Source organism: Rhinatrema bivittatum, chromosome 7 (assembly GCF_901001135.1).
Source record: "Rhinatrema bivittatum chromosome 7, aRhiBiv1.1, whole genome shotgun sequence".
Lineage (NCBI taxonomy): Eukaryota > Metazoa > Chordata > Amphibia > Gymnophiona > Rhinatrematidae > Rhinatrema > Rhinatrema bivittatum.
In genome coordinates, this window is record NC_042621.1 from 70,457,156 (window position 1) to 70,477,648 (window position 20,493).

General features: G+C 46.2%; 1 protein-coding gene across 4 annotated transcripts in view; it reads right to left on the reverse strand.

Moving 5' to 3' along the window:
* The window catches only part of ZNF423 (zinc finger protein 423), a 706,298-nt gene that overhangs the window by 360,547 nt on the left and 325,258 nt on the right, over window positions 1-20,493 (reverse strand). Inside the window, exon 1 of one of the 4 annotated variants that reach the window (XM_029608491.1) lies at window positions 2,863-2,956. The exons of the other annotated variants lie outside the window; for them this stretch is intronic. Coding sequence (XP_029464351.1) covers window positions 2,863-2,926 — 64 coding nt within the window. The 5' untranslated portion in view covers window positions 2,927-2,956. Of the gene's footprint in view, window positions 1-2,862; window positions 2,957-20,493 lie in introns of those variants that run through there. 4 annotated transcript variants of the gene reach the window in all.

The following is a 20,493-nucleotide window of genomic DNA, read 5'->3' on the forward strand; positions in this document are numbered from 1 at the left end:
CTACCATTTTAATTATTGGGTAGTATGTGATGTGTCTGCTGTTTGAAATATTTTATTGGTGTTTGGTAAAGCTTTCAAAATTTGCATGCATCTTTAATTATTGGATATTCTATTCATCAGCTGTTTTGAAATTATTTTATTTGTATGATTTTATAATTATGATTAATGATTTATATATCTTTATTTTATTGATTTGTTTCACAAGGAATGGTGACATTTTTGTTTTTCCATTGTTGCACTGGATAGAGTCTGGCGTGATACATTTTACAGTTTAGATTTTGTCTGTACATTTCTATTTATACTTTATGTGGCTTTATTCTGTATTTGGTGAGAGTTTGTGTTCTGCATGCAAAGATTGAGATGAAGCATTCTTTTAGCATGTGGTTTCTCTGTAGGGATCTCTAGTAGCTTAGCCTGTTCTGTTTTCCTGATAGGAGGTGTATTGGTATTTTAGATTCTGGTGTAATATTTGTGGTATTCTTTTTCGTAGGTAGGGTTGTTATTCTTTGAGTGTTGGCAGATAGTACTGTGTTGGTATGGGAGGACCATGCCAAAACATATCATAATAGGTATGATGCCATATGAATTCCAAGATGCAAAGTTTTCTTGTTGGCATCACAAGAGTGCATGAAATTATCACAATAACTTGTATATTAATTTTACCTCAGAATGTCATTTTTCATGTAAAATATGTTGTTATAAATGCATAATTTAAAATTGTGTATGGGGAGGGGGCGCCAGACTGTAAGGTTTGCCTAGGGTGCCTGATAGCCTTGCACCGGCCCTGCTTAAGCCACCATGCCGGCCGGCTTCACAGGGACAGCCCGAAGCGGCAGAGGCGAAGGCGGCGTCAGATCACCAGGTGCCCACCCCACTGGGGCACCAGAACTGGCTGAAGGGGAGCAGGAAGCATTCCTGACCACCAGAAGGCTATAAACCAGCCTTCCTGCAAAGGGCTCCCTAACATTTGGGCTTGCGCTAACTTTGTTGAGGTTCTTGCTCAGCTCTGGCTTCTTCCAGATCCAGGACTGGTGGCTCCAGCTGCTTCCATTTCCAGGATTTTGCTGCATTCCAGCATCGCTCCACTTCGATCTGCGGTGGCTCCTGTTCTTAGGAGCACTCCAAAATTCTGCCTGGACCTCCCCATACCCCGAGGAAAACCGACACCAATGTAGGAAAGCCCCTTCTGCCCCAACACTCTGTAAAAGCATCCAAGTTAGTCATGCAACATATCAATACAAAAAAAAGCTTTTATTCCTTGCACTCTCCACCATTTATGTTACGTAACATAATATTAATATAATACACAATATTAACAACAGGTCATCAGATGACTACAAAGACAAAAACAGTGATCTGGAGAAGAGATGGCTGAGGGGAGATCTATCAAATAATGAATAGAATAGAACGAGTAAACATTATTCAGTTATTTAATCTTTCAAAAAGTACAAAGACCAGGGGACACACAATGAAGTTACTAAGTAATACATTTAAAACTAATAAGAGAAAATATTTTTTTACTCAATGCATAATTAACATCTGGGATTCATTGCAGGAGGATGTGGTGAAAGCTAACAGTATAGCTGTGTTTAAAAGAGGTTTGGACAAGTTCCTGGAGTAAAAGTCCATAAACCATTATTAAGGTAGAGTTGCAGAAATCCATTGCCTATTCTTGGGATAAGCAGCTTGGAATCTCTCCCCCCCCCCCCCCCCCTTGGGATCCTGCCAGGTACTTGTGACTTGGATTGGCCTCTGTTGGAAACAGGATGCTGGGCTTGATGGACCCTTGGTCTGACCCAGTATGGCATGTTCTTATGATCAATTCAGCAATGACATGTTTTCTCACTATAAAGGACCAAATGCCATTATGATGTTTGGGGCCATCCATAAATGGCATCACACTATGTTGGCATAAAATCAAACCCCCACCCATGTTGTCATGCATCATCACAAATCTCCAAAACCCCTTTCAACTTAGGACCTCCCCATCACAAAAGTGGTAAGCACCCCCTCGTCGTCGGAGCGTGACATCATTTATGAAAGGCCCCTTTCATTACGACAGAATTTCATACTTTCTTCCCTGTGAAGGGATAATTTAATTCCAATAAACCGATACGAAATTCATTAGAATTCAGAACGCTAATCTCACCAAGCTGCACAAAGCAGCCCTGAGTGAGGAATGCCAGTGCGCTCTAGAAACCCAGTGTGCTTCGCTATAACCACTTATCAATAAAACACCTTATGTAAGCTATAATGGAAAGATAAGACAGAAGATCTATTATATATAAATATATAATAAAATGCAACACCTTATTCATGGAAAGCTAACTGTTAACACTGGCCTTGATCGCAAGGTCTTGCATACAATCAGATTGCTAGATCTTTTCCCCGTCACTTACAATCATACCAAAACCAAAACAGACACAAGTAGCTTTTCATGCTGAGGCTCGGGGGTAAGCATAATCTGTTCCGTGTGCCACACAGAAAGCCAAGCCAAGGTAACCTCATAATAAAAAATTTATGGCTCCTCGAATGCCTTTCCTTCGCTGCATTGTGTCTGGACGAGAGCATGCTGGCAAGAAAGATTACTTTGCCCTTAAACATGCACTGGCTGGTCCGATGGCAGAGGTTGTTAAAATTCATCACGTTCCATCAGTTACAGATAGAAATGCCTATTAAGCCAAATTTTACATCCTACCCACTCCCCTAGGGTTTTTCTTCTTCCTATAGGATTGCCCCTATATAAAAACCAACACTGGCATCGTGTGTACTGCTACCCACAGCCACCAACGTACATGGCCTTCTTTGCAATTGCCAACGCCCAGAGTTTTGAAAATCCAACGAGCAAGTACATTTTTTTACCTTCCAAGACAACCCAGGGAGCATCTGCTACCCCCAGTTGGTATCCGGGAAGCAGCTGAGGCATCCGATTGCGGTCCAGGAAGTTATCTTTCGCCCCAGTTGGGGGCCCGCGAGAGTGAGGGGGAGAGAGCATGGAGCGCTGAGGAGGGGAAAGGAGAGCAGAGCATGAGAGCTCGGGGGGGGGGGGGCAGGGAGAGGAGGAGAGGGGGAGTGAGGAAAAAGTGAGAGGAGGCCAGGGGGCTGTACTGGAGGGGGGGGAGGGCTGCGTCTGCACAGTGGAAGAGATGTGCTCACCACGCGCGCTCAGCTCTCTCCTTCTCAAAACAAATTATTTTGGGGAATGGGAGATTCATTTCCTCCCTGGCGAGTTACTCCAGGAGGAATTTTCGAATCCCTGCCAATCCCCCCCCCCCCCTTCAACACGTTCAGGTCCCTCTCATCAAAAACAGACAGAGCGCACATGCTGCGTAGTCAAGCCTCTACAGGACAAGCCGAATCTGCTATTTTAAATCATGGTAATGCAGGATCCTGTTAATGCATCATGTAAACAGACTCCCTCTTTTAACAGCAGCTTAGGGGACCGGACAGAATTCTAATCACAGCAGCAGGTTTCAAAAAGTGGAACCTACCTTCATTTACAATTTGTTTTTACACCAATTCATGTTCTGCGTTAATTAAAAAAAAATAAAATAAAATCCAGTTTTCATCAGCTGAAACACACAAAATTATTAAAAAAAAAAAAAAGTAGAAGGGTTTGATTAGAATTCTGAGCTTCACAATAATAATAATAATAAAAAAACACAAAACAAAAAAACCCACTTCCCTGTATGCGTTGATACATGCAAAGATTTCTTGGATACGTGTGGGTACATCATTACAAGCAACCTAAAAACCATCAAGGAATAAATCTACCTTGCTATAGGCTTTCTTTCTGCTCTCTCACACACCAGTATGAGTGGGGTTTCGGCAATATCTTGGACTTTTATTTTTGCTCCTTTTCTCTCTGCAGTCAATATGAGCCGTGTCAGGAGGCACACGAGAACCACCCCCATCCCCCCCCTTACCAAACAGGCGTCATTAGCAGCAAGAAAGGTTTGCAGAAAAGGGCTGGCAGCCATCCAAAGAGCCCTCTTACTAATAGATTAAGTACAGTAGCCTCTAGCATCATGCGTAGAAAGGATCTGTTTGTTTCCATTGGATTGTAAAAGTATTAAATACAACGAGTAAGGAATAGGGCATCTCTGTCAAAGAAGTGGCATTTCTCCATTTTTTTAAGGGGACTGCAGGTTTACCATATTATAAGACGCACTCCAGCCTGAAACTGGGAATCCAGGGTAGTATGAAGTCAATAACAGGTTCACTTCTTTTGCAGTTACTTGTACATAAAACAAGATGTCTGTTGGCGGCTGCCTTTGAATGCCTACTTACAAATGGCTTTGATTTAGAGTGAGAAGGCACAATCCCATTCACTGCTGAAAGTCAATGCTCTGTCCAGTTCAGTAAAGAGAGGTGCAAGGCAAACCTTAACCATCAAGTGCCTTTAACAGTGGAAAAAGTAATTTGCGCACACGGTGAAACTCAACCTTAGATCAGTAGAATGCAAGACTATCACACAAGCATAGCGCAAAACAAGAGTCATAGATCAGTATGCAGCCACGGCGCGTATTAGGCAGATAATGAAGAACGGTTTAAATGCAAAAAGTCGATTCAAGCACACACACAAAAAATAAATAAATAAACAAACAAACACAAAAAAACTGAAAAAAACCCAGCTTAAATCTAAACCAAAAAAAAAATAATTTAACATGGCCCACAGGAAGCCAAACATTCTCCACAGTTTGGAGTAGCTTTCAGTTACTGCGGCGCTTCCAGAAAATACAGTGGCAGTAAGCCTTCTGAAGTCACTGGCATAAAAATTATATTTATGACACCACAAACTAAATTATTTCTTTAGACATCTGTATGGCTCAACTTGATTCTTCTTCAGGTCAGTCCAATGGACCTGGTCTGGGCTCCTGTGCCTCTGACTGGCAGGGGCTAGCAGCCATTACAATCACCCCAGAAATGGGGGGGACCCAACAGAACTTTCACAAGAAAAATGTAAGACAACAGGGAAATCTTGCAGAACTGAATTAAGAAAAGCATTTTTTTTATGACTGCTTAGCAAGGATTCAGAGTGGGTCATCAAAAAGATGCTAACCAGTGCCACTAACTGATGCTGCAGTAACCAATGACCATCAACCCACCTTGACCAGTTTTACCAGTGCTTCCACCAGTTTGCCCAGTCTACAGCTAGGTCCTCAAGATCCCCTTTAGCTGCGCTCCCCCTGGTTAACTCAGACCCCTCAAGCACTTCATAGATGCCTAGAAATAGTTTTATTCAGACTTACATCTCATCCACTGCAGAAGTAACTCTGGTCTGACATATACCTGGACGCACATTCAGGCATGGACGTACGTGCATGCACATCTCTCTTGGCCCCGCCCTGGAATATCCGTGGAGCGCCCACTCCGCCCCCTTTTCCCCCAATGCTCATCACTACTTGTGTGCATACGTAGGCATCTGACAAAGTGGACATGGTCCTCGAAAGCTCATGCTTCAATAAATTAATTAGTCTATAAGGTGCCACCCGACTCCTGAAATTTTTTGCTACACCAGACTAATACGACTATCCCTCCCAAAAAACAAGAAGAGTGAAAACAGAGTTGCTTACCTGTAACAAATGTTCTCCAAGGACAACAGGATGTTAGTCCTCACACATGGTTGGCGTCATGCAACTTTGATCTCAGAAATTCCAGAACTTTCAAACTGAGGACGTGCAGCTGTACTCATCACCCTGCCCCTCAGTCCATGATACAGCTAATATATGGAGAAACCAACTCCCAGGGGTGAGGATTAACACCCTACTGTCCTCAGAGAACACCTGTTACAGGCAAGCAACTCTGCTTTCTCTGAGGACAAGCAGAATGATAGTCCTCACACATGGGTGAATTCCAAGCTATAGGCTGTCTGAGCAGGACAAAGCGGGAAATCGCACCATGGTGAAAGCACCACCTCTCTCCCTTTTGCCTGTGAGGCAGCCGACCCACAAATGGTCTAGGCGGGAAAAGAGTTGGGGGTCTACAAATAGAAAATCAAGGAAAAGACGGAGACACAAAACCCCCATGTGAAGCAGAGGTGCCTAAGGCAGGGGAGTGATGCGAGTGCCAGCAAGAAATATACAGAAATCATTATAAGCAGGGTTTTGGATCAGTAAATTTGGACAATGACAGTAGGTCTAGAACCTCCTGGATTCAGGAAAAAGTCCGGAGATGTAAACAAGAGAAGGACTCTTGGACCACTCAGTTTTCTTTGGTGTTACAGGATAACGGAAAAACCAACTAGGGCTTAAGAACTCCCCAGAAAGAAACTGCGGTCCACTGACATCCGAAGGACAAAATGTATTTGCAGAAGTGTGGCCCATGTTTGGATAACAGGCATGATGGGAAGAAAAATCCAAGCAATGCTTGGAAGAATAATCAGCAACAACGGTGGGGGCTGTGACAGAACCTATGTGTCAAAGTACCAGGCACAGCTGACCAGCAGGATAGCAGCAAGAGTTTCAGGGGATGAAAGGCAATCCCTTAATGGGATCGCTAGCCCAATCCTGCATACAGGATAGTTCAGGTGAGCAGGAAGACACTTTGGGCAACCTAGTGAAGTGAGAAAAGCTAAAGGCAGTATTGGCCAGAGCAAGTTGAAAATATAGGGAAAAAGTAGTATATCTTTCCCTGTAGGTATACCCTAAGATATACCATAAATTCCTTAGGTTCCCCCCCCCCCCCCAAAATTCTAGCTGGAAGTCAAAAGGAGCAAAGAACACAAGGAGGCAGACCGCTGGACTGCCGGGGTAAGCACTAGGTTGTATAACTCAACCCCAAGCAAATAACTCACTGCACATTCCAGTAGGGAGTTGCCCACCGAGACAGAGCCCTCAGTCTACTTGGAACAGCTAAAACAGAGCGAATTCACAGGGAAGAAATCCAGAAACATTCCATTAAGAGACAGGAAGCTGGGGCGCTGCAAGTGCAAACCCCTTTCGAACAGGATTGCTTCACCAGCCTGGAAACTCTAAGGGTACCAGAACAGGGGAAGGGTGATCTCGGACAAATTGCCCCGAACCTGGCTTAGGTATTAATACCTCAGCCCCGATAGCATATACTTCCCCCAAGGAAGCACACGGTCCAGTAAATGGAACAATTGTTGCATGAACCAGGACTCCCCTATCCAAAGACAGGTTCATCCCTAAAAGGGGGAATATAGCTTGCAAGCCACTGCAACCAAAGAGCAGCACCTCTGTTGCGGGGTCCTTCAACCCCAACTTCCTCAGCCATGGATATGGCGAGAAGTTGAAAGGCATACTCACCAATTAGATGGATTAGAAACCTCATCATTGAGGTAGGGTCCCACAGGCGAGAATGACTGTCAATAGTGGTCCTTAAAAAATGCCAATTGAGATCAACAGGTATCAAAGGTGACTCCTGAATGGTAGAAACACCTGATCTTCACCGGGGAGCTACTCTGGAAAGGCTCCCTCACTAAATAGACCTGCTGTGCCTTAGGATAACCTAAGGAGAGCGCTACCGCTCAACCAGCTCTCGGATCCCATGAGGAACCAAGAGTGACCACCAGTCAGCAGTGACATGCCTTCTCCAGGAAATGGAGAATGAGAGACACCCCTTGCAGGGGTGGATAACCAGATGTCCAGAGGGGAACCCATAAGAGTTGCCCTGGAACCAAGTAGAACTCCCACTTCCTGAAGGGACAGGAAAGCAAAGGGAATCGGGGCCTTCCAATCTCGCAAAACCTGTCAACTCTCCAGTTGAGAGTTGAGACACAATAACTGTTTGCCGAGATTTAGAAGCAACCAATCTACCACTGGCAGCCACCCTTGGATGGGGAAGGCTACCACAGTAATCAAAAAAGGGGCCCCAGCAAAAACAGTCAGATGACCGCCGCTGCCATCCCCCAGCCCTGGCCTACAAAGAGATGCACAGATTCAAAGAGGTTCCAGTTCAGCAATAAATCTGCCACATAGGGGATTTGTGACATAGAAGGGGGTCGAAAGACATATTCCTCTTCTGAGGAAGGAGAAGACTTCCGACACTACCCTCCTGGTGTCTACTCCCCTTAGGGTTCGACCAGGCACGCAGTCCTAGGTCAGTCCTGTGGCAGTGGCGAACAACATGTTGTGCTCGCCACGAAGCAAACACATACACACACACACCCATACAGTAGAGGGAACTGGAGAATAGAGCCCCCCCGCTGTAAAAGCACGCTTACCAGCACTCAAACAGTGGTATTCCATCCTATGGATGGCAGCACACCTATGACCCCATTCATTGTGCTTGTGGCACTGCAAGGACCGAGCACTACTTGCTAGAGTTGGTGGCTTGCTTGCTGCCAAAAGGCAAATCACAATGTGTGCGATGACGCCTTCCTCACCAGTGCTCCCCAGCACTTTGTGGTACAGAACTGAAGAGGAGACGATAGCAGAACCTTGGTGTGGCTGAGAACTGCACAGACAGGGAGAATGCCTTCCGCCATTGCCCATGGCGCTTGGAGTAGATGCCTTGCTGTACCCGACCACGCTTGCTGCGCTCCAGGGTTACAGCAACTCCCAGTGGAGTGCCTAGGAAGTGTGATGTCAGGGTCCCCAATACCACTGGGGCTCTGGGTATGGCATGGAGGTGGGTGGCGTTCTACGGCACTGCCTCCTCCAGTACCTGATAATGCTCCAAGAGACTGGACACAGCCCTTGAAACTGCATCGGGAATGGCTCACTGCCATTTCCTCCATGGAATGACAGCAGTGAAGTCCATGGCGACCTACGGTGCCCATGGTGCTCTGTGGTCATGTCCTGTGGCATCTGACCACATCCACTAATGCCCACAGTGGTGACAGCACCCGTAAAGCCCTAGCGCTTTTGCGCTCACCAACGATGGATCACATCAAGAGAATCAAACGACGCTGCATCCAGAGCTTCGACGGCGCTTGACCGAATCTTGATCAGTTCAATGGTATATTATGCTATCCCCAGTGCCACAGGTGTCCACAGACCTCAACAGCCTGGTGGCACCGATAGAGACCCCAGTGCCCGAAGACGTCGATGGACCAGCAATACGAAGGATGCCAAAGGCACCTGCAAGCAGAGGCTCTCTGCAGCCCCAACCCGCCTCATCAGTGCCCAGAGGAGCCGATGATTACCAATGCCATCGACTGTTCTCCTCAGCGCACCTATCCGTCCGAGGACGGCAATGCTGCTAGCTCAATGGCATCCCTTGCCAGTGGCTATGGCTGACAATAGCCTCGCTAGTGCTCATTAACATTGATGGGGCACAAATCCATGGCGGCTCCACTCCTCGATGGCATTGGGGCAGCTCCGCACCACAATGGCCCCGAAAGCACACATAGCATCAAGGCCACATACCTCAATGGCATCTTGGATGGCCACTCATGCACCTTGATGGGATTGAAGGTACTGATGGCACAGAGGTCATTGATAGCATCGAGAGCAGCTCCGATGGCATCGAGGGGGGACACTTGATGGCAGACCTGGTCCCCAACACTAGAAGTCGATGCCACTATTCTGCCACATCGAGGCCCAAGGCGCTCAATGACTCTGGTGCTTCGAGACTCCACATCCACAGATGCCTATGGCATCGCAGGCACCCCAGCACCCTAACGACATCGAGGGTGACCATGGCACTCAAAAGCAGTCCTGGTCTCCGATGTGGTCCGGACACCAACGTGACAGATCAACAGTGCACCGGTCCCAGATGTGCATGGCAACCGTTATTGGGCATGGCACTGAAGGTGCGGCAGCAAGCTGCTTGCCAGGCTCCCGCTCACCCTCTCTCACAAGGAGACTGCACTACCATCATTGGCAAGCAGGAGGGGAGGCTATGTCATCTATGGCTCCTGCCCATGGAGACTAGTTCCTTTGAATGTGGGGAGGATGAGCTCTCTCCCCCACAGAACAGTGTGGTCCTCGATCTCTGCACTGTCTGAACCTCCACTGATGCCAATCGCTCAGTGAAACGACATGGAACTCCTGCCCGGGTAGAACTCAGGCGAGTCACCAGGCTCAGAGGCCTACATGGATCACCCATGGACTGCATTCAGTCAGTCCTGCCAGCATCTGACAAAGGTAAAAAAATAGACACAGCAAGGTGAGGACGCAGATACTAAACTGTTGGTGCAGTTTTGGGGGTTTTTTTGGTTTTGTTTTGTTTTTTAGTAAAGGATACAAAAATAGACTCTGCCAGACTGCACAGCAACTAAGGCCCGCCATGAGGCTCAGAGACAGAGGAAAGAAGAAGAAAAAGGAAAATAAATAAAACTACATAAGGAAATAGCTGCAGCTCTAGAAAAAAAACCACTTATAAAAGCTGTAAGGAGCGAGCAAAGCTGAATTCCTTGAGACACACAGCTCCCGCGACCACAGGGCTCCGCAGGAAAAAAAACAGAGAGACCGAGGGACTCTGGCTAGCGGGCAGGATGATGACTTAGTTGCACATGCTCAGTAGGGCATGTTTGCAAGTTTGCCAGCTGATGCAAAAAAAAAAAAGTGTGGTGCCATGCATCCCAGCTGACTCCCGTCCCTGCCCCTCCACACACACACACACACACACACGCACACACATGCACATACACACACACGCATGCACGCACACACACGCATGCACGCACACACACACACACGCATGCACACACATACACATGCACACACACACACCCACACACACGTACACACACAAACACGTGCATACACACACACCCACATCCACACCCACACACTTACTCCTCAGCAGAGCTGAATCAGGTAAGCTGGCTAGCATGTGGGGTGGCATGTGTGCCGGCGAAAGAGAAGACATGGAGACGGAGGTACGTGTCCATACCAGCCCACCCCCCCCCCCCCCCCCCCATGTGCTGGGCTGCCACCTGACGCAGCTCTGGCTGCCCCAAAGCAAATGGATTGGGCCCGGGAGAATAGCTGGGAGGGGAGGGAAACTTTGAGGGTAGTAGCAAAAAAAAAAACCAAAAAACCAGAGCAGATTGGACTTGGCTAGGACGGAGCAGGGAAAGAGGCAGGATGGGAAGGGCTGGATGCACAGTCTCTCAAGCAGGAGCTGCAGGATCGTCTACCATGCTACAGCCTCACTGGAGAGAGGTAACGTTGAGAGCGAAAGGGCCAGAAATGGGGAGAAAGGGAGGATGGAGCATGCATGAGGGGTGGGGAGGAAGTGAGGTAGAGGATATGATGGACGGCCAATCGGGTGGTGGAAGGAGGAATAAATGAGGCCACGGGGGAGAAGAATGGAGGGGGGGGAGGGAGGGGGTAAAATTGTGGAAATAATTTTGAAGAGAAAGCAAAAGTTGAGTATGGCAAGAGGAGAAAAGATATATAAGAGGGAATGAGGAGAATAAGCGGTGTGTGTGTGTGTGTGAGTGTGTGTGTGTGTGTGTGTGTGTGTGAGTGTGTGTCTGTCTGTCTGTGTGTGTGAGAGTGTGTGTGTATGGGAGAGTGAGTGTGTGTGTGTGTGAGAGTGTGTGAGTGAGTGTGTGTGTGAGTGTGTGTGTGAGTGAGTGTGTGTGAGTGAGTGTGTGTGTGTGTGTGTGTGAGTGAGTGAGTGAGTGTGTGTGTGCGTGTGAAAAAGGGTCGGTTTGGGAAAAGACAGAAAGACAACAGGTAACAGGAAAAGAAAGACAAAGGCAAACTTTTCAAGAGAAAACGAAGGAACAAAATTAAAGGAAGAGATCGAACAGATGAAAATAAAAACAATGTCAGACAAAAAGGTTGTGTGATCGTTGTATATTCCTTGTGGGTAACCTGAATAGCTGACTGGCTGGGGGTCCCTCGGGACAGGTTTGGGAACCTCTGCTGCCTTCAGTTTGTTGAAGATTTATATGCAGGCTCGTGAGACCTAGGACCGGTGCTGGATATTAAAATGTCCTTAGACATGCTACTGATTGTACAGAGCACATTCCTAGAACGCAGCATCGACGTGAGATATTTCTCACGTTTACAGTTTATATTTTCCATAACTACAGGATGAAGAACTATTTTAAGGGAGAGACTATCGGTAATGATTTCTTTTATCCCACGATATTTACCTCTTCCAGCTGCCAGACTGCTGGCCCTACCAGGAGCCAAAGAGAAAATCCCTCTTACTTGACACCCCCCCCCCCCCCCCCGTCCTGCATGCATCCTGAGCCAGGTCCAGCAGGCGTCCCTGCTGAGCAATGACTTCTCAGTCACAAGACAGGTTCAAAAGCATGCAGGAAATGTGCGTGAAAAGAAGAACTCACATAACTGAATGCACAATACTTTATAGTCGTTTGCTTTTCCCTTTCCTTCTTTCTGTCCATTTCTGGGTGTCGGGCAATCACAGCCCCCCATCACGGCGCCTGCAACGTTTACTTGGCAGAATGCTGCAGAGACGGACCATTACCTTCCGCGGCCCTCGGCATTCGCTCTTCTTTGGAATTATTAACAATAAGATGGAAACATAAAATATGCAAGGAATACTTTATTAAACAAATATGCACCATGTCCCTGATACATATGAAAAACTGTGTAGCAGTGAATCTGATGGTGTAGCCAATTTTAACCTGATATGCATGAGATAAAATTAGCAAGCTATGGAGGCAGCGCATGCAAATTTATCTCATGCATATTCATTGTGGATATCCTGAAAACCTGACTAGCTGGGGGGGGTGGTCCTCCAGGACACATTTGAGAACCAATGAGCTAGAGCCTTCAAAATCTCAATTTGCCTATTCATTAGCTCTGTCGCTCCCTATTTGGGTCTTATTCTTCTCTTGTCCTAATTTATTGCATTGATTATATAGTTTTATACTTTTCCAGGAATAAAGGTGTGCCCCTTTCATTAGGACCCGGGCTATATTTTACAAATCTGCTCCCTCCCCAGCAAATTCAACTTTTCCGCCATTTTCGCCATGTTCATATTTTCCATGCACCAATGCAATGTCTAGATAGTTTGTTGAACAGGATCAGTACCTTAATTTACTTGTATCAACAAACAGGATAGATGCCAGATGCCCATTTTTTTTGCGTCTCCACTCCAATAAATGCTTTTAAAGGACATCTGGCATCTATCCTGTTTGTTGATACCGTTACGGCTTTCATAGATCGCCTCCCTTCTTGTTTTGAGGGTCCTTAATTTACTCGGAAGTCATAATGAAGAATCTAAGAAACTCATTTAACGCCATGGAGAAGCTGACGCATTTGAACGGGAGCAGTCTACGTCCCCAGTTTTCCTGGGATTTTCTACAGTAATGCAGATGGCAACTCAGATACCACAAAGAAGCTTGGGGGGACATTGCGTTACCAATATGGTCGCCCCCCTCCCCACCCCACCCCCCTCCAAATAACAATAAAATGGGAGGCAATGAAGAAAAGTAGAATCAACCCAATTTCGACCTCCGGTCAGCAATTCGTTATTTTGTCTGTCGTTACAATGCTGTAGCAAGCGCCACTGCGAGCTTGCCGTGCTCGTGGTTTCTTTTTTTTCTCGAACCGCCGGGAAAACAGGCCAATAAAAGCCACGGGAAAGATTAAGCAAGGGAAAAGCAAATCAAGAGCCAAAGGGAAGGAACTTGAGGATCGTAACCGCCCACCGAATCATCTATCCAGATAAATAACGTTTATTCAACTCCCGCTGCTTCAAATCAAGAAAAAGAAAAACAGGGGCCTCCAGCTCTCAAAATGGGAGATCCAGCACTTGAGCTCAAGGCAAAACACTAGTAGCTTGTCCAGTAGAAGCAGCAGCTATACATCATATCAGACTCCTGATTTTTGGTCAGTAGAGGCGGGCGCCTCTCACAGAAGATGAGAAAGAGTGAGGGCAAATGCCCATCAACCTAATGCCCACTGCATGTCAACTGGAAGCAGCCGGCAGAGAAGGGAAGTGACCGACCAGCAGAAAATGGGACATTTATTTATTTAATTACCTTTAAACACTTTTCCCCCACAAGGTCACCCAAAACCGCGTACGACAAGTGATAAAAAAAAAATACACCTGTGCTCAGCTTGTCCCCCCTACTTATTGTGTCTATTATTAACAGGCTAATCAACTCTTAATTTCCATTCCCCAGTCAATCAGAATGATTATACCAGATTTTCTGTTCTTCCTTAGATCACTTTGTCCAAATGGGAGCAATTAGGCCAAAATCCCTCCAGATGATGCTGACACTCATTGTCAAGGAAAAAAAAATGTGCGACGTGTAAACTTCTGCAGAGACTCTCACAGTTCAACCATTGCCTCTTCTATAGCAAAAGCAGTTAAAAAGCTCGCCACACCCCAGCCTGGACCCTATTATGCCGGAGTTTAAAAATAAAACGTGACAGCTGTATTATGCAAGAAGGGTAATACTATCCTATGCATCTCCAACTTGGGAATTAAAAGATCATCACTGCCGACATCAAAAAAAGGGGGGGGCCGGGTGAGAATAAAAGAAAAACGCACGAACAACGGAAATAGCTACCCGGCATAAACCAGGATCAAAGAGGCAGGTGCTGAAAACGAGGATCTAGGGTTAGGGTCCCTCCAATTAACTGTCCACGTCCTCCAAATGCGTGCGGTGAAAAGAAATCAAGAGAGAAACAGAAAAAAAAAAAAAAAAAGAAGAAGTTTTGTTTTTTTTGAAGGCCACTGGGTTTTGTCTGGCTGTGTGGCTCCTGTTTCCACAGTCTGTGCCAGCTCCCTACAAACTGTTCTGCGCTTTTGTGGTTTTTCTTTTTTTTTTCCTTCCTTTCTTTATGTGCAAAGCCGAAGAGAAACTCCCGGACTGGTGGGGGTGCTCCTCCCCTTATGCCGAAGGGGGGAATAGTCGTCTGGGGGCATTTGCCTGAAACAACTTTCAGGAGGAGTTGCTTCAGGCGGCGCCCCCGGGAGCTGCTGTGGGAAGCAGAGAGCTGGCTACCTGAGGCTACTTTTTTTTTTTTTTATATTCAGGACTCCCCTCCCAGTCGGAGAGCAGGGAAAAAAAAAAACCAAAAAAAAAAAACCCTTGAAATTCCACTCAGGGCAGTTACGCCATGGGGCAAGCAGATCAAACCTGGTTACTGGCTGTTTGAGCTCCAGCAGCAAAAAAAAAAAAAAAAAAAAAGGATTGTTCTGGGAATGGAAGGAGGTGAAGCAGGAGCATGATTAATCTTCAAACACAACCCCCACCACACACACACACACACACACGTTTTATGCACAGCAGACGGTTACGGGCCATATCTCCATATGAACTTTAAAAATAGATTGCAAACAAACTTCAACCAGACAGGCTGCATCTGAACCGAAACAGAGAGGAACAAAAAAAAAAACACACACAGCATCCAGCTGCATCGTGCTTTATAAACAAAAAAAGTCTTAGCAGGATATATTTGGGGAATAACTTATTACTGCAGTCTTAAATGGTTAAAAACAATTCGTCCGTATCTTCAGCATTCAAACCAGTTGTTTGTTATCTCTATAAATCTAACAGGCCCCTTGTAAGGGAGCACACCCTGTTCCCCCTTTCCATGGCACCTAAATAATAAGCAGATTGTCGCGACGCTTTGTGGTTACGGCACCGGGGGTGGGGGGGGGGGTGCAGATAACCGAGCTGGGGCCCCCCCCCCTCTCATATGCTTCTTCTGCCCAAGATGGTGGAGCCACACGGAAAAAAAAACGACAACAAACGAAGACCGAAACGGCCCACACGGAGGGAGGCATAACGACCCCCCCCCCCCCCCCCCCATACGGAGAGACCTTGCCGGTGATCGCACTTCTGCGCCCGGCGGCGATGTGGCCAGAGTGACCGGAGCAGGCTGGCCGACGACTGGGATATAAGTGGTTTTCTGCCATCGTTTGCCACCTTACACAACCCTCTTTCTCGGAAGACAGGCAAAGACGATAGGGGATGTGTCATTTGGCCCCTGGCGCGGTACGACACGGAATCGGACACTTTCTCCCCCCTGACGGGACCAGAGCTTCATCATCGGTACTGAGTTTTCCAATTTTTTTTTTTTTGAGGGTGGATGAGGAGTCCATTGTCGACCCAACTACACCGACTGCAGCTATTCCGAATACTACCACGCCCCCCGGGTAAAAAGGCATGAAAGAGACCATGGAGCCTGCTCGTGGTCTGAGAGAATTTAAAGGAAGCAGTTCAGCATTACCGGCGTGTGTGTCGTCCCACCCCCAAAAAAAAAATCAACCGTAGCAGTTAAATGAGCATTTTAATTCTGTCAGGCTGGAGGAGCACACACTACAGTGCCAAACACCGCTGTCAGGGATGAAGTGTGACCCAATGTGCAGTAAGTGATGTGACAAGTTGCAAGACGGGAAGGCTAGGGATAGCTAAACAGAAAGGAAACGGTGGTCCTGTTACCACAGGCACCATACAATATAAGAACATGCCATACTGGGTCAGACCGAGGGCCCATCAAGCCCAGCATCATGTGTCCAACAGTGGCCAATCCAGGCCATAAGAACCTGGCAAATACCCAAACACTAAGAAGATCCCATGTTACCGTTGCTAGTAATAGCAGTGGCTAAGCCCTAAGTCAATTCGATTAATAGCAGTTAATGGACTTCTCCTCCAGGAAGTTATCCAAACCTTTTTTAAACCCAGCTATACTAACTGCACTAACCACATCCTCTGGCAACAAATTCCAGAGCTTAACTGTGTGTTGAGTGAAAAATACTTTTCTTTGATTTGTTTTAAATGTGCCACTTGCTAACTTCATGGAGTGCCCCCTAGTCTTTCTATTATCCTAAAGAGTAAATAACCTATTCACATCTACCCGTTCTAGACCTCATGATTTTGAAGACCTCTATCATATCCCCCCTCAGCCGTCTCCTCTCCAAGCTGAATAGCACTAACCTCTTTAGTCTTTCCTCATAGGGGAGCTGTTCCACTCCCTTTATCATTTTGGCCGCCCTTCTCTGCACCTTCTCCAGTGCGACTATATCTTTTTTGAGATGTGGCGACCCGAACTGTACACAGTATTCAAGTTGCGCTCTCACCATGGAGCAATACAGAGGCATTATGACATTTTCCGTTTTATTAACCATTCCCTTCCTAATAATTCCTAACATTCTGTTTGCTTTTTTGACTGCTGCAGCACACTGAGCAGACTATTTCAATGTGTTATCCACTATGACACCTAGATCTCTTTCCTGGGTTGTAGCACCTAATATGGAACCCAACATTGTGTAACTATAGCATGGGTTATTTTTCCCTATATGCAACACCTTACACTTGTCCACATTAAATTTCATCTGCCATTTAGATGCCCAATTTTCCAGTCTCACAAGATCTTCCTGCAATTTATCACAATCCGCTTGTGATTTAACTACTCTGCACAATTTTGTATCAACTGCAAATCTGATTGCCTCACTCATCGTATTCCTTTCCAGATCATTTATAAATATATGGAAAAGCATGGGTCCCAGTACAGATCCATGAGGCACTTCTTCTCATGCGTTTTCTTCATTTATGGATCTGGTCAGGGGTGTGAATTTAGAAAGCATGGTCACCAACCCTGCTTATGGAAGGTGGGCGAGGTAGAGTCACTCCTGTGACTCAGGAGGGGAGGTGCCATGAATTTGTTTTGACCGTGACCCCCTACACCCACTCACAAGGGAGCAGCAAGAATATCCCCTGCCTCTAAAAAGACCAAGTAGCAGTTATTTCACTCATGCTACACATGAATGGGTATTATTATTTAAAAAGAAGCGGTGTTAACTCTTTGCTGCTTCGGCCTGTTTGGATGCGTCTAACGTCTCGGGATGCCTTTGTGTCGGCATCGATCACTGTGAATGTACAATTCTGACATCAGTCCCATCTGCTTGGTCAGATATGGTCTTTCTGCATCACATTACAATCTCGGAGCAGAGCTTACAAGCTCTAGAGAGCAAAGAAAGGCTTCCTGGAAATATATTTAGTGCTCATATATACGATGAGCGTGTAGGAAGTATATAAGATGCTGTGCATATAACAGACTGCATTACGTATTACAGAAGATTCCCCACTTTTCTAGTGGAAAGATTTCCACTGCATTGTACAAACCACGTTAACAAGACATTATCTAATACTATTTTGTGAATCTATTATGGGTATAGCTGGAATTTTAAAATTACGCTTCTCAAGAACTGGACGGTATTCTTAATTCAGTTGGTTTTTTTTTAATAAACAAGATGTTCTATTCTTGAGCTTGTTTCTGCAGTTTTCAGAGAAATTAACTTAATTTTCTTCTTTCTGCATGTGAAAGGCCTGTTGAACAGGCTTTACTTAAATTTGTATTGCCATAATTCTACCTTAGAAATAACAATATGGAATAACTTGATTAGATACATGTCCAACCCCTTGGACTTCTGTAGCAATCCCAAATACCTAAAGCTGTGGTGTAACTAATCACCTTCAAAAGCACACACCCCATGAACTGGCCCCATGTTTTAAATTGTACTGATTCATATGACAACAGCATAAATTCAACAGCTCTTCCTGGTGCTCTCTGCCAGGTAGTGCAATCAAAGCAAAGACCCAATGATGTTGTTGTGGTTATGTGTGTTTGGGTGGATCCTTGGGTGCTATGGGAGATGACCACGCCCATGGGGAGGAGCCCAGTGAGGAGCCACAGCACTGGCCTAGACTCGTACTACAGAAACACAAGAGTTCTTTTATTAGACAGCTTGAAGAGAACCACCAGAGGTGGCAGTAGTGACACACAGTCTGTAGCTGCAGTCCCAGGGACCTCGGCAGAGGGAGCCCTTCTCTCCTAGATGACGTCAGGAGGTTCCACAGTGAGGAGATACTGCACATCCACAGCAAACACTAGGTGTTTGCTGTAGATGTGCGATTCCACCAGGTATGTTGTAGAAGGTACAGGAACAGAGGCAGGGAGAGCAGGCCCTCGAGGAGCGAGTACCTGTTCCCTGTAAGGCACCTGAAATAAAGCAGAGGGCCCCCGAGGAGCAGGTACCCAGGTTAGCAGTTACCCCGAAGGGCAGAGAAAGAGCTTCCAGCGGCAGCACGGAAGCGGCAGAGTAGTGTAGACAGGAACGGATTCGAGTCCTTGCTAACTGGGGGGAGCTAGCAAATTATTGAAGATAATATACCCGGATGGCGTGACGTCAGCATGAGGGAACGCCCTTGAGGTTCACACCAAGGGTGGTACAAAGACGTGGGTTGCGCGCGCGCACGCACCCTAGTAGGTACCTGGGAGGAGCAATGGCGGGAGGCTGCACCATAGCTGTTCCGGGGTTGCCAGAGAGGTCGGCTTGTAGACGCAGCGGTAGCCATCTTGCCCAGGTAAGCTGGAGGAGCCATGAATAAAGTGAGGCAAACGGGGCGAAGCAGTCGAGGACCGTCGGACGCAACAGATGTGCACCACAGAGCTGACACAAGAACTCCGGGACAGAGTCGTGGAAAAGCACAGATCTGGGGATAGGTCTAAAAGAATGAAAATCCTTTTACATTCCTCAGAGCACAGTCTAGACGATTAAGAAGTGGAAGGTATATGGCACCACTAAGACAATGCCTAGATAAGGCCATTCCTCCAAACTGGATGACCCAGCAAAAAGGAGACTGAATAACAGTGAGTTAACCAAGAGGCCAATGGCAACTTTGAAAGAGCTACAGGCTTTCATGGCCAAGACGGATCAAGGTGTGCATGCGACAACAATATCCCAAGAATTACATAAATCTTGCCTGTATGGTAAGGTGGCAAGAAGGAAGCCATTACTCAAGAAAGCCTACCTTAAATCCCATTTGAAGTATGCAAAAGAATATTCAGGGAATACAGTAGCCATTTGGCAAGAAGTTTTATGAACTAAGAAATTAAAATAGAATCTTTTGCCCTAAATGAAGAGTTAAGTTTAGCAGACACCCAACCCAGCACATCACTCAGAAGAAATGTGACACTGGGACAAAAGTTCATCTTGCAGCATGACAGTGACCCAAAGCTACACTGAAGTGGATAAGGCATAAAAGGTAAATATCTTGGAGAGGCCCAGTCAGAGCCCCAACCTCAGTGCAATCAAAAATCTATGGCATGATTTAGAGATTTCTGTCCGTCAAGACTCCTCAAGGAAGCTGACAAGAGCTTGAACAGATTTGTAAAGAATGGTCTCCTACTGAGAAATGTAATGGTGCCAAGCTAGTGGAAACTATCCCAAGAGGCTCACAGCCGTAACTGCTGCCAAAAAAAAAGCTTCCGCCAAGTAGTGACTTGGGGTACAGACTTATCCAATAGTTGGATTTCGCTTTTGCTTTTTGGATATGTATATGCTTTTCCCCACCAATAATAATATGTTGACCCAACAAAATGTGAAAAATGTTCAAAGGGGTGTAAGACTATTGATTAAGCCACTAAGCAGGATACAACATTATAAGTTACGCATCATGTGGAATCAAGCAAAGACTTTTGAAAATACTTATATACACAGCTAGCTGTTACTAGTGTCCTGTTTTCTACATCCTGCTCTAACATTCAGGCTGAATGCTTGCAGGGTCTGATTTGAAAACATTTAGGGGTAGATTTTAAAAGCGGCGCGTGCGGCGCACGTGAACGCCCGATTTTATAA